Raw genomic sequence first — 14,766 nt, 5'->3', positions numbered from 1 at the left:
GTACGTTGGCAGAAAGCTGCATGGTCAAGTCGGCCACTTTCTCCTGGGAGGATTCCAGCTCGCGGCGCAGCTTGCGGATTTGCTGAGGACGAAAGATCACCCGTTAGCTCATTAAACATTTCGATTTTATTCTATTTTAATATGGACCAATGGCAGAGAACAACAGTGAAGCAGTGTTTAGTTGCGATGATGTCACAAACAGTCTCGTTTTTACAAAGTGCCACAGTCAAGGATAAAACTTGAAATTTAAGCTAAATATTGCACACAAGGTGTCAGGATATATGACAGTTAAGCAAGAATCAACTACTAACTGGTGTGTTGTTATTTTATTTTTTAACCTTTTCTATGGTTATTTGCTTCTTATTTAATGACCAGGGTACCAACACAGCATAATAAGAGGATGATGCTGGCTTGAGAATGCTATGAAGTGTGAAAATTGCTTCTGTGTAAACTTTTGGTAGAGTTAAATTCCCACTAAATACAACACAGAACATCTGACAAATGGACCCAATCCAACAGAAAATGACCCGGGTGCGACACTGCAGCCTTACCTCCCCTTGAATCCTGTCCTCATTCTACAGAAGGCATGTAAATGAGAGGGAGTAACTCGAGTAAGAAGTTGTTCAAATTGGAGCAAACAAACTTGACACTGTTGTTGTCCGGACTCTTTTTTTGAACCACTTATACTAAATAATGATCATAAACAGAGCAACATTAACCCTTGACCTCAAGTCATAGCAGGGCATTAAAGGTGCTATTATTTAAATGGCAAGGCCTGCAATTAATTTGGATGGAAACATAATTGACTCACCGAGGAGGAGTAGTTGGATGACGCATTGGAAGCTAAAGAGAGCACAGAACCGTGCACTGCAAAAGGAGACAAACTATGAGTTCAATGTTCAAACCATATTTCACTTCAAACTTAATGCTAGACAAATTTTAGCATTGCCTTTACACCCTGTCTTGTTTTTCCAATGGTTAAGTTAATTTGGTTCAAGTACACACAAAATTTTCTTCCAGGCTCACCGTCATCGGCCGCTTCGCGGAAAGAGCCGGAGCGCATCATGCTTTTGGGTCGCTCCGCCAGTGACATGGTGCTGCCCAGGGGGGAGGAGCCATAGAGCTCGCAGTCACCGGGCGGCCCGATGCTGTTGGAGCGCGATATCCTCGGGGTGCCCGAAGAAGAAATCGGGGCAACTTACGAAAGAAAAAGAGAGAGAGACACAGTGAGCCGGGGTACACCCTGGACTGGTCGCCAGCCAATCGCGTGGCCCAACAACCATCCACACACAAATGCACATCTTTAGAGTTGTCAGTGAACCCAACACATTTTTTTTAACCCTGGAGAACCCACGGGGTCAAATATGGCCCCTATAAATTCTGCTACTCAAATAACAAAGACCTTTTTTTTTTTTTTTACTAATTTAACTTCAAAAGTCCAGAGTGCCACTTCTGACCCCTGCATGGGGCCATCTAGTGGATGAATATTGCACTTACATGAGCCAGAGTGGTGGTGACAAGATGGCTGGCAACATGCTGTTGTGTTGAGCTGGAAATAAATCCGAACAAAACCATCTTCTCAGCAAACCATCAGATGGTAAAATTGTGTTTTTTTTGTTAATCTATTTCATATCATGTTGCAGAATGCCTAGGAGTATGTTTTATATATATATATTTGGATAAATTTGCAACTCTGAGCTAGTTAAAAAAAAAAAGGGTTAAAATTGAAAAAACATATATTTTGGTGTTCAGTGAACTTATAGCAGCCATTTAATGTATAATTCATAATTTTCCAAAGAAGAAAAGGGTTCTTGGGTTCTCCAGGGTTAATGTGGGAAGAAGCCAGAATACCTGAAGAAAATCCCTTATTCAGTACTTGTAAAAGTCTCCACTCACCCACGTTGGTGAGAGGAGCTTTGTTGACGGACAGGAGGTGGATAGAGCGGGTGGGCGACGGCAACTGCGGCGGACTGTCGCGCTCGGACGACGCGTTGTGCGAGTGGCGGCGCCCCGGTTTCATGCCGTCGCTGTCCGACAGGCTCGAGCTGCAGCGTCTTGGGGGGAAAAGAGCGGTCGTTTTAGGGTCAAACACTACAAGCAACAATGATGTGCGATGACGGGGGGGCGGTGTTCTCGGTTTACGATGGATTTCGGTGTTCTGGATATGTATGAGGGTTGGAAAACGCCGTCAACTCTCTCTCTCTTTATATATACTGTATATATTAGTGACAGGCAAAACAATTAACTGGTCTTCCACTAGATGGCATCATTAAATTGTATTTCCACCTACCATTTACACAGCAGTATCTTTGTGTTCAACTAAGCAAGCCCAGATTTCACACCACATAAATCATTTTTAGTTCTTTTTTTTTTTTGGTGGTGTGCTCTAAGATTTATCTTAAGTATGGTAGGTGCCTTGGATCCATACAAATAAACAAACACTAAGAGAGATGGACTGGCACACAAAAAACTCGAAACTGGCATTTTGACTTAGGCCCACCGGCTCTTGCCTAACATGTAGTTCTGCCACTGATGTTAATTGATGATGTTTCAGTTTGCTATCTATATTCAGAATGGACTAATGAATTATGGGCCAGACTCTTGTGGTAAAATGTAGGACAATAATAATGAAAAAGCACTGCATTGGCCCTAAAATAGGCCGGCCCACCGGGCATCTGCCCTGTATGCCAGAAGGCCAGTCCAGCCCCGAACACTGCTCTAACTTATGCTAATGCAGTAGTAAAGTCCAAATCACAGAAACCATCGTTCTGGGCCCATCGTAGACCGAGGACCTTCTGTTTAATATGAACATACTCGAAGCTTTTATTTGGCAAGGTGTTCCTATCAGTCTGTAACCTGTGAAAAAAGCATATCTGTATTAATAATAATATTATAATAGTAAAAAAAGAAAAACAGTGGTTCTTAACCTTGTTGGAGGTACTGAACCCCACAAAACAGCAAAGGCCCCAGAATTGAACCTTGTGGAACACCATGCAGTCCGTTAAACATGTGAATTTATATTGCACGTATTCGTCCGACCACTTTCTTTTTTCGCTCGACAGTTAGTATGAAGTGATTACAATAATAACGAAATCACATGACGTACGATCCCAACAGCGAAAAGTTGACTACTAAGCGCACCAAATTCAGATAGGCCAAGCCGAACCCCTGGGGTTTGATCGAATCCAGGTTAAGAACCACTGCTCTAACAGCTATTGAGACAATACCGACCCTTCCGAGAAGTTGAGAGACGTCCTGCTCCCGGCGCCCCACGTCCCTGAGCCCCTCCCATGATCCTGCGACTCTTTGCCGCCAAACCTGGCTCGAGAGGGCACGCTCATCTGTAGGGGCAGCGACTCCAAGCTGCGGTGCATAGAAGACAGTTTGGGATAGAGCAGAGGCGACCCGCCGAGGCTGTCGCTCGTGTACGAGCCGGGAGAGTCGATGTGGAGCACGGGCGCCGGGCTGGGGGTTAGGCGGGCGGCTGAGTGGGAGGAAGCCAGATCCTGGAGCTTGGAGTAAGGGGGCACTTTGGGAGGGAGGTCCTGAATGGTCACGCAGGAGTCCAGGCTGTTGGAGTTGACCTTGTCCAGGTGAGCCAAGCTAGGTGGACGTCCCAAAGACTTGCCTAACATCCTATAGGAAGAATCAACAGAATAAGTCATACAAAAACAGCATCCATCCATTTAAAATACTTATACATGAATCCTATTTAACTCATTTGCTCCCAACATTTTATAAAAACGTTCTATTTTTAATATTGACATGGTCGCAAAACGTATTTATGTTTTTTAATGGTAGGGCATACAGTTTGGGATAACAGCTTTGATGCCGCCTCTCAACTGCAGAGAACGACTGAGGAAAAGCTAGTTATTACAAAAACGGCCAGCAGGTGGCAGCAGAGCAAAAGGGATCAACCAGGGCCATGTTGCAACAAGCTCCTTTCCCCAGTGTTTTGAACAGGTTTGTGAATAATGATGAAACTTGAAGCTATTTATATATAATGCTAATTGCTGCAAAACAGAAACAGATACAAACATACTTTTTTTTTTTCCTGATGAAAGAAGAGATTCTAATCTTTCTTTTGGTAGGTTGCATTTTGTAATAGCAATACAACACAATATTCTGTGGGCCTTGTGCAATCAGTCAAAATCCAGTAAAACAGCCGGGAGCAAAGGGGGTTGCTTCAGTGAAAATGGCTGGGAGTGAATGCGTTAAGGATTGCTTCGGAACTAGCCTATACTAATCCTATGTGTTGCTATTATCTCTTTTGTTTCTACTTGCCATCCATCCATCTACTATAGCATTCATCCACATTTGGGACAGAGGTAGGTGCCATATTAGAACCTCTGCTATTCATTATCTACATAAAGGATTTGGGATTTGATACTAGTATGCACAGGTGATCTGGAGACTACCGGCGTGGGGCGGCGCGGCTCAGTGGTAGAGTGGCTGTATCACAACCCAGATGTTGTGGGTTTGATCCCATGCCATTGCGATCATGTCCAAGAATCTTTGAGCAAGATTTGAACCCCCAGTTGGTCCTGATGCTGCATCATCAGTAGGTGAATGAGTAGTCTAATGTAAAGCGCTTTGAGGGCCTTGTAAGGTGGAAAAGCGCTATATAAATGAAGTACTATTTACCCCAGATGACTTTCTGGAAAGAGGCGGACTTAAAATGCTTCTACACGGCCTATATTTCGACAAGATGTCTCAAAGGCGAGTTGGTAGCACCTTGGCGTGGTAGGCGATGACATTTCCGGATACTTGCTGCTGCTGGTTCGTCTCAAGCCGTGCAGTTTCACTACGGATTCTCGCGAGGACTCAGACGGAACCTGATCTCCTTTCAGGGAAGCGCAGTCCACGTCCATATCGGCGCACACGGCTTTCGCCCTGGCCTTCTCCTTCTCCCGGTCGGTCTGGTTCACCGGGACAGCCATGGTGCGATGAGACATTTTGCTGCTAAAACTTGTGGGTTCTTTGACTCTGGGGCTTGCCGAGGCAATGCTGATGGGTTTCAGGGTCAGCAGACTCGGGTCGATAGTGCCGCTGACGGGTCGGGATGCGGGGCGACCGATGATGCTGAGTGTGCTGGACTTGGCCGGTCGAGGCAGGCTGCGGTACTGGATGCTGTTGCGGGCGTTGGGCCCCAGGAAGCTGGACTCGCCGCTGGCATCAAAGCTGTTCTTGCGGCCGGAAGGCGTCCCCAACCCCACGGGCTTCATTGACATGCCTGAAGACTTGGGAATTTTCCCCACAGTAGCAGAACCACTGGAGATGGTGGCGCCCCCTGCTGTCAGCACCGTGGCGGTACCAGTGGCAGCAGGCGTTCTCTTGTAGCCGAAGGAGGCTCCGGTCGTGGGTTTGACCAAACCAGACGGGGGTTTCCGGGTCTCCATGTGATGATCCCGACTGGCATCTGAACGGGACCTTTGGAGACCTGCCGTCTTGACGGAAATCTTCGATTTGTCCTGCGGCTTGTCATTTTTTGCTGCTGCATAGACAAAACGACAACACGAAAAAGACAACATTTGTTAGTGCATACTTTGCATTCATTCCCAGCAGTAAAAGGAAGGACAGAAAGTTTAAAGTAAATCTATCCATATGATGAATTAGATGACAGTGAAAGGACTAGCATCAAATGTTTGCACTGCAGCCAAGTTCAAATATAAGCAAAATCACATCTGTGTTTACTCGGGGGGGGAACTTTTATGTGCCTCACGTGTGAATCACTGCCAGACTTTTGATTCATAAAAGGTAATATAAGTCCTTGTTATTAAAGTCAATGTAAAGCCCAATATGGGCACACAATCAAAGCAATTTTCCCCCTTCTTCTGATTAATCAGAGTAAAGGTATGAGTAATAAAAGTGTTTGAGCTGAGTCCTGACATGTTGTTTTAGACAAAAAGTCATTAAATCATTTGCCTTCACACTCATTGTTCCATAAGTACTACTTCATGTCACATTTTTTAACCCTTAACATTTTATGTCAATTTGTTATTAGACGACGGACACTCACGGCTTTGTTAGTTTTTATATGTTTCAGTCATTTTTTAATGCTTATTTTTAGTTTCGCAAATCAAATGCAGGTCCGCATTCCACAGACTTTGAATTACAATAAGCGCATCACAACCCTAATTAAATAAAGCTAGGATGCCTTGTTTGCCAAGTAACTTCTAAAGTGGATTTAGGACTTGAATTCCTGTTGAGAAGTATTCAACCCAATTATATAGTGTACTTTTTTTAAAAATATATACTGTATGCATTTTTTCCATATGAACCAGAAAAGGAAATCACTTCTTGTCTATCATTGCGTTCCTGGCTGAGTTCAATGACAAAAACTGAGAAGCTATTCGAGCCAAAAGTCAAACGTGAAAATTTGTCGCATAGGAGTGATGTCATCTGGCGGTTCATTTTTATTGGCTGATGCTAGATGATGTCACTTTTGTGCAACACACATTAAAATGACTCCCAGGTGACTATCACGTTTAAAAATCAAACCCAAAGGCTCATGTATTTAAAAAAAAATAATAATTATAATTAGTTATAAATAGTTTATTTAATGTAAAATGTGATTTCAGTTAGTTTTTTTTAAAGCATTTTTGGTTTTTATTTTGTTAAAAAATGCTTTCAATTTTAGTTGTAGTTTTTTTGTTACTTTTCGTTAACTAAAATAACTTCGGTATGACGGCTTTAACGTGCATGTTTTTGGAAAGTAGGAGGAAGCCAGAGTATGTGGAGAAAACCCATGATAGCACAGAAAGCCAAGATTCGAACCCTGAATCTCAGAATTGTGAGGCAGATGTGTTAACCATTAGCTATTGTTCTGCCCTTCATTTAGACTCTTTTTAAGAAGACAAAAATAGATCCATTGCCAATAAAGGGCTATGAGTTGCTCTTTGTCCACGATAAAAACAAGATAGCAAACAAAGACTTGATGGATGGCGGATCTCACCTGCCACTCTCAGCATGCTCTGCGACGTGTGGGTGATGGGGGAGGTGACCCCCACCGGAGGATTGCGACTCTTCTTAAAGCTTCCCGGTGCCCCCAAACTTTGAGGCTTCCTGGCTTCCCCTTTGACGCTCAGCTCGTCGCTCAGACCGGGCGGCTTCTTCCTCCACTTGCTGGGCGCTTCCGTCTTGAGACTGCCCGTGTCGTACCCGCACGCGTCCAGCTTGCGTGCCGCCTTGCCGTCCTCGCTGTACCAGGAGAGTCCGCTCTCCACCAGGGAGCGCTTCTCAGCGTCGGTCCGGAGCTGTTGCGAGATGAGAGGCGCAGTGAGGATAAGAATCGCTCGCCGTCTGCTATCTCTCCCCGACTGCGCCGCGAGTTGTAATCTTTGTTTCATCTCGGCTGCATTCCAGTGGGGAAGCAACACAGATAAGTCAACTGCCCCGAGCAGTGGAAAGAAAATATAACAGCGAGTATGAAAATCCCACAACTGTTTTCGATTTAAAGAGGACATATTGTGAATAATTTACTTTTTAATTGCTTGTGTACAAACCGTTGGGTCTCTGGGTTGCCTGCGTATTTATATTTGGTGATATGACCATGCAACACACACACGGAGCTGTACAGGTGAGGCAAGGTGACCTCGAGATACAAGCATATACTTCAAGTTAGAAGTTTCCAACATGTGGATAAATAACGTATACACGGGGCACCTTCCTGCTTTCTTGTCATACTAAACACAATATGAAAATAATTCCACTCATGTTGTCTGTTTCTTAGTAAGAGCTTTATTAACTCATTCAAACCCAGAAACGTGTAAATACGTTTTTAAATACTTTGTCCTTCACTCCCAAAAACGTATTTATGTTTTCTTTATGCTAGTGCATACAGAAGGCTTTGATGCAGCCTCTGACCTGACGAGGTCGCTTAAGGCAACGGTAGTGTTTACAAAAAACGGCAGGCAGGTGGCAGCAGAGTATAAGAGCCATGTTGCAACAAGCTCTTTTTGCCAGTGTTTTCACCAGGAATTTGAATATGGATGAAATTTAGCTTTATTCTAATGCTAATTGCTGCAAAACAGAAACAGATACAAATATACTTTTTTTCCTGACAAAAGAAGAGACTTGAATCTTACTTTTGGTAGGTTCCACGTTTTTATAGCAATAGAACACAATATTTGTGTGTCTTGCAAAATCAGTCAAAATCCAGTAAAACAGCCGGGAGCGAAGGGGGTTGCTTCAGTGAAAAGGCTGGGTGTGAATGAGTTAAATTAATCAAGCCCTGCACTAGATCAAATTTACTTAAATTTAATTTAACTCCTGTTTCCACAGCTCACCATGACGGAAGAGTTGCGTCTGGATCCCAGCGGCGTGTTGGGGAGCGAGTTGAGGGACGAGCTGGCGTTGAACTCCTCTGAGCTGAGGTTGTCCGAAACCTCGCCGTCACCGTCACTCAGCCCACTGCTGATGGAGCTGCTTTCATCCCAGCTGAAATGAAGAACCAAAAAATACATAAAGCTAATGACGACCATATGATGGGCAGATCAGTCGAGGCTACAAATCCTGACGTTAGCGGGAGGAAAATAGCGTCAGGCTAAACTAAACAGGTGATTTTGACTTATTTAAGAGTGTGTGATAAACGATCCCGATCCCCGACATTTCATTTTAATCTTTATTAACTGTTGGTTCAAGGGAAACTTTCCGGGATGCGCCGCTAAATCAACCCAGATTACAAAAAACAAAAAAAACTAAGACCTCTGACAGCTTCAGGGTTAGTTCAGGGTCTGGTCTGTGTGAGGGGAAGTCAGAGTGACAGACACCCCCCCCACCCCCCCACCCCCCACTTCGCAATGCAACCTCCTGTGTCGCCTTGAAACAGATGCTGCCAAGTCGGGCCTGGTGGCCAAGAAGTGAAAACAGACCTCCCCCGCGTGGGGCTGTGGATGCGTGACTCAAATGAACTGCACAGAGTTAAACAAGTCCGCCTGGAGGTAAATATTAAGAGCAATAAAACACATGCAGTTCAAGCCCAGTGAGGATTAAGTATAATTACACAGTTGGTTGTCAAATTTCTGCTGGCCTGCTCTCAGAAATGTGCTATAGTGGAAGAAGGTAAACTAATAAGAACTTCTCAGGGTTGAGTCGGTTCACTTCGTTTCTCGTTGCCCACTAATTGCTATTTGTGGCTTTGAAACCTAAAATAAGCAAGGAAGAGCACAGGAAAATGGACTCAAATACAGGATCTCGTACACCCTCAGCAGATTAAGTTTGACGCTTTGTGTGTGTTTGAAGTTTTATGCTAATATGTGGCAACGCGACCACATCAATGATACTTCATTCCTGATAAGATAAAACTGAATTACGATTTTAGAGATTAGAATGAATACTTTTTGAATATTAAATGTATTCCAGTGCTTCTCTATTTTTTGTTACGCCCCTCATCCTGGAAAATATTTTGCATCCCCCAACTCTCCGCCACAACTGTAAATAGTATAATTTATAAATAAAATTGTTGTCAGTACACTTCCTAATGCTCCTTGCGCAGTCTCTGAAAATGAGAGTGCCACTGCCACCTACTGTAGTGGATGTGCGATTACACTTATTCTAGTGTGTCAACAAAATAAAACTTGTTCCCTGGGAGTCACACACGCCTCCCTCCAGCATATATTTTTTTAATTTAAGAAGGACTGGCGTATACTCCATTAGCTTTCTTTAGCAAAGATTAGCCTGTTATATTAGCTTTTTTTCAGCAAAGATTAACCAATCCAATAGACTACCGGTACACGCAAAAATTTGGGATTTGAATGTTTACGTTAGCATTTGTTAGCGATGGCTTTGTTGACTACGGAAACACTAATTGACTATATTGTAATTCATATAAAAAACGGCAACTTTGAGCAAATATTTCAAATGTAATAGTGTTAGCATTTTTTCTGCTAGCTTTGACTTTGTGGATGTGTATTGTCAGTTAGCTACGGCATCTCCTACTTAATTTCTCATTTAAAAAGTGTATTAGCATTTATCAAACGTGTTGTTATTAGCCACTGCATTAGCTAAAAAATAAAAACATGGGTTCATTAGACCCTATTATTTTTTTTAATTGTGCTTGATCTCCAGGTCAGAAATATTTGCAGCTAGCACCCCCCCCCCCCCCCACAAACCCCACTTTCTTTTCTTTTTTAATTACGCTCCTTAAAACTAAAAAGATTTTCCTTTCCACTTCATTATCCTCAGAATCTGGCGAGGAAAACCTCGTGCAAGGTAATAAGCCTCCTCCCCGTGCCACCACAAATCCCCTAGATGACGCCATGCTCCAGGGAGGTATGACTAGTGTGTTGCCTTGGCAAACCTTCCTCCCTCCCCTCCTTCCCCCTTCTCATTAGCACTCTCTCTCTGCTGTAGAAAATGACCACTGCAGGAGGTAAAGACAATACATATCAGAGCAGATAGTGTGACTACACTCTCACTGGGGCCCACATGCAGTTTAACGAGAACTAGCAAAAAAATAAAAGCTTAACACTCTGTTCTGACCGACATTTTCAGAGATGCTTTTGATAAGATTGTTGTGTCTCTACATTGCTATCTTCATCTTAAAAAGAAAGAAAGAAATGTACTTGCTGGTCTTCTTGTATTTTGATTATGAACTGCAGCTTATTATTTATTGGTGTCTTTTTAGCAGAATAAGCATATTAAAATGCCAAGACAGAAGAATCCTCGAAAAAATGCTTATGAAACGGAGATCAATCCTGGATTTACATATTTTTCCAGATTTTCACAGAAAGTACTAATATGATGTATTTGTGGTGTCACTATTCCAGCAGGAGCCATGACGGAAAGAAATGAGCTACATCTTTACAACAACAACAACAACAACAAAAGACACTGATGTGTAAGTGTGTTACAGCGCTGGAGTTCGTAAGACAGCAAAGCCGAACTGGAAAAATTAATTCTCTGTCAACTTCAGACTTAAAAGTCCCCTCCGCGTCTGCCCAATTTTTTTTTGCCACAATATGGCTAATGCGCATTTGAATTACAATGTTTCATGTTCTATTTTTTACCCCACCCTGATGGATGTGGCCTTTTCGGTCAATGTTAACCCCGATGCGTCAATGGTGCCTTGTCAGCATGAGAAGACTTGGCAAAAGGAGTCAAAGCATTAAACATTATAGGATGAACTCAACTCATGAGCCAGCACATCGTCTCACTTTTATTTATTCTCCCTGAAAGCGCCGCAGTGATGCTTCATTATTCAAATGGCTGACTGAGCAACGTGGGTGGGTTTTTTTTCTTTTTCCTTTTCATTTGCGTGCTGACCTTCTGCCGAGGGAATGCCACGTTGCCCCCAGATGTCCTTGAATCTGCCTCAGCGAATATGTAACTTGACATCAGTAATGTTTCAACACTTAAAGATCTTACATAGGGCATAACAAATCACAAAACAGACTGATTTGAGTGTCTGAATGTGTTAGGGATTTTCCATGTTGGATTAACCATTTGGACCTAATTTGGATTCAACTTTGTTTTACTAGACAGGACCTATTTCTGTGGCATGCTTTCATCAAAAACTGCACAACTGTCTCACACAGCGAGTAAATGTATTTACAATACTTGTACGTACACAGACCAAAATAATGCAAACTTTTTTTTTCTTTTTACTCCTTTTTTCATGATAGAGTGGCCTTTTATTGTGGGCATCCTAAACCACAGCTGTGTAATACTCATGCTGTCTCGGCATGTTGATATGCCACACCTGTGAGGTGGATGGATTATCTCAGCAAAGTAGAAATGCTCACTAACGCAGATTGGGACACGTTTGTGGGCAATATTTGAAAGAAAAAAGGCCTTTTGTGTCCATTGAATGACGACACAATTCAGAGGTGTAAAATCCAGGTCTAGAAAGTAAAAACCCTGCCGCAGTTTGGCTTTTGCTCTAGGTGTTAGCTACCAAGCTCCATAGCTAGCTCCCCGGGTGCTCGGTTACCTGCTAGGGAGCTAGCTAGCTAGCTAGCACAAGGGGCTAAAGCCAAACTGTGGCATGGCTTTCACTTTATGGATCTGGATTTGCTAGCAAGCTACCCGGGTACTCGGTTACCTGCTAGGGAGCTAGCTAGCTAGCTAGCACAAGGGGCTAAAGCCAAACTGTGGCATGGCTTTCACTTTGTGGATCTGGATTTGCTAGCAAGCTACCCGGGTACTCGGTTACCTGCTAGGGAGCTAGCTAGCTAGCTAGCACAAGGGGCTAAAGCCAAACTGTGGCATGGCTTTCACTTCATGGATCTGGATTTGCTAGCAAGCTACCTGGGTACTCGGTTACCTGCTAGGGAGCTAGCTAGCTCGCTAGCACAAGGGGCTAAAGCCAAACTGTGGCAGGGTTTTCACTTTCTGGATCTGGATTTGCCACCTCTGGGACACATATAAAAAGTTTAGGGCTTAAAATTTGTGGTGTTTCATAAATAAATAAATAAAATCTAGGTTGGCTAAACATACGGACAAAACACAAAAACAAGTAAATAATGTAAATATAAAATGGTGGTAAGATAATAAAGAACAATCATAAGCAAAATGAACACCGAAGCCCTTTGAAGGAATCACGTGTTGATCACAGACACAATTGAGGTCAAAAGCATGTGAAGCTTTAACAGTCAAGAGGTTCTAAAAAAAGGTCTGACCCGAGCCAGGAAAAGGGAAATTGAGTGCAGACTGCAGGGACTATAAATCCGGGATGAGATGACTGCAGCAAAACCCTTCATTAAGTCCAGAATGTCTTTGGTTGGTACGCATTTAGTTTCCACCAGCGAGGCCGTTCGGGGTGTCATACGATACGTGCCAAGGCGTTGAGCGCATGCACTCAGCGCCAGCCAAACCTTATCACCGTTGCCATGGAGATGACATTGCCAGGGAAGCATCTTAAAGTAGTGCGTTTAAGCAAGAAGGAATACTACGCATTACCAAAGAGAGGAAAAATGCATTTATACTACTAGTATATTCCAATTGTCAACTACAACACAGTTTTACTACCTAACCCAAAGTAGTCGCACTAGTGAAGAAAAACTAGTAAGTAAGGTTGGGCCGTAAATCAAATTCATTCGTCAAATCGTCATTTCGAAAATTGAATCGTTGAAAATGTGCTAAATTGTGAAATCGAATTTTGTCTTTGTTGATTATTAAAAGCTGTTGTGCTTACGTTGTTATCCTGAGTTTAGCACAAACTATGAATGTTAAAACTGATTTAGAATCAGTATACATTAATCTTGTCTGAACATTTGACACAGGAATTATTTTTGAATAAATAAAAACTTTAAATTAACGTTTGTTGGGTTTATTAGATTAAAATTGTAATCGTCCCGAATGACAGATGTTTTTATTTATTTTTATTTCCGGGTCATATCGCCCAGCCCTACTAGTAAGCTAAGCTTAACTAAGCTAGATGCTAAGGATATCTAAGTTGTTTAAGCATTTATACGCTATTAATATCAAATACAAGCTTTGACGGCTGTACGGAAACCCAAAAGCCATTTGACCATTTATTTGATACCAAGAATATCCATCTTAAGGCCTTACTTGTATGCCTTACTATTGAGGACAAAGAGCATACTAGTACACGGATCTTAACCTGGATACTGCGGATATCGGATAAATGTCACCCCGAGTCACTTCACCTTGAGTCTACATATATGCACCATTCAGCAGTTATCACAGTGACACACAAGGCAGCCCCATCAGTGGGTCAGTGGAGGATGGTTGCCATGGCAGCACATCCAGAGCCATGTTGGTGTGTGCTGCTCGCCGCACCAGTCCGCTTTCTGTTCACTGCATCGCTGCCACTATGCTGCAGTGTCGAAAACGGTAACGTATCGTACACGCCGGAGACGCTGTCCAGACCTCCACATGTCCGATGTCACCTTCACTGTACATCCATGTTGTATAGCTGCACAATGATCGTATCCATGGTCCGCATGAGCCACTATAGTGTGGCTTTAAAGTGTTAACAAGCCAGAGTTACATTTAAGTCTAATTTTAATATTTTCGTTTGTTCAATGGTATCCAGCATAGGTGTTATTTCACTTAAAATTAGATTAATTCTACAGAGTGGTAGATTAACTTTGCAACTCCATTTCTCTAGTTTGAGAGAGACAAATCAGCACCAATTACGTACAATATTTGATGATGTGATACAGTATGGTAAAAGTATCATACAATATAGCTTGAACGGTATGGGATTTTTTTCATAGGTTTTAGGTGAACTAATGAATACACACACACTCGCACGCACGCACATACACATTCTCACCCACATACAAAAAAAAAAAAAAAAAAAAAAAAGAGCAATGATGATGACATGTCAAATCGGTAAAATTACCGAATGAACAATACTGAGCTCTCCAGAATTTTTATATATATATATATATATATATATATATATATATATATATATATATATATATATATATATATATATATATATAAATATATATAAATATAAATATAAATATATATAAATATAAATATATATAAATATATATATATATATATATATATATATATATATATATATATATATATATATATGCCACCCCGGCATATATATATATATAGCTTGAAGCAATACGCTATATTAATTGTAAGGTATGGTGAGGTATGTTATGATCCGATATTGTATTGTCATGGTACGATATGATACAGACAATGTTATGCTACAAAAATATGGTACAGTGATTGCATGATAATGTTATAGAAAATAAGGTGTAGTGGTGCATAGCATAGAGTAAGAAGTCTGACTTGATTGATCCAGCAGTCGCAGTGATGATGCAATGT

At 42.1% G+C, this 14,766-nt stretch overlaps 1 protein-coding gene across 5 annotated transcripts in view; it reads right to left on the bottom strand.

Annotated features, from left to right (window-relative positions):
- The window catches only part of nav1b (neuron navigator 1b), a 67,561-nt gene that overhangs the window by 13,720 nt on the left and 39,075 nt on the right, over positions 1-14,766 (bottom strand). For 3 of the 5 annotated variants that reach the window (XM_077573140.1, XM_077573135.1, XM_077573136.1), the window contains 10 exons: positions 8,289-8,439; positions 6,956-7,256; positions 4,735-5,494; positions 3,232-3,636; positions 2,815-2,856; positions 1,897-2,054; positions 1,027-1,197; positions 812-867; positions 552-575; positions 5-82 (listed from right to left, as the gene is read on the bottom strand). In XM_077573140.1, coding sequence (XP_077429266.1) covers positions 5-82; positions 552-575; positions 812-867; positions 1,027-1,197; positions 1,897-2,054; positions 2,815-2,856; positions 3,232-3,636; positions 4,735-5,494; positions 6,956-7,256; positions 8,289-8,439 — 2,146 coding nt within the window. The remainder of the gene's footprint in view (positions 1-4; positions 83-551; positions 576-811; positions 868-1,026; positions 1,198-1,896; positions 2,055-2,814; positions 2,857-3,231; positions 3,637-4,734; positions 5,495-6,955; positions 7,257-8,288; positions 8,440-14,766) is intronic. The other 2 variants (XM_077573138.1, XM_077573139.1) reach the window with 1 other exon arrangement.

This window comes from Vanacampus margaritifer, chromosome 8 (assembly GCF_051991255.1).
Source record: "Vanacampus margaritifer isolate UIUO_Vmar chromosome 8, RoL_Vmar_1.0, whole genome shotgun sequence".
Lineage (NCBI taxonomy): Eukaryota > Metazoa > Chordata > Actinopteri > Syngnathiformes > Syngnathidae > Vanacampus > Vanacampus margaritifer.
Note: the sequence above shows the minus strand (reverse complement) of the source record. Positions and strands in the feature narration are given on the sequence as shown.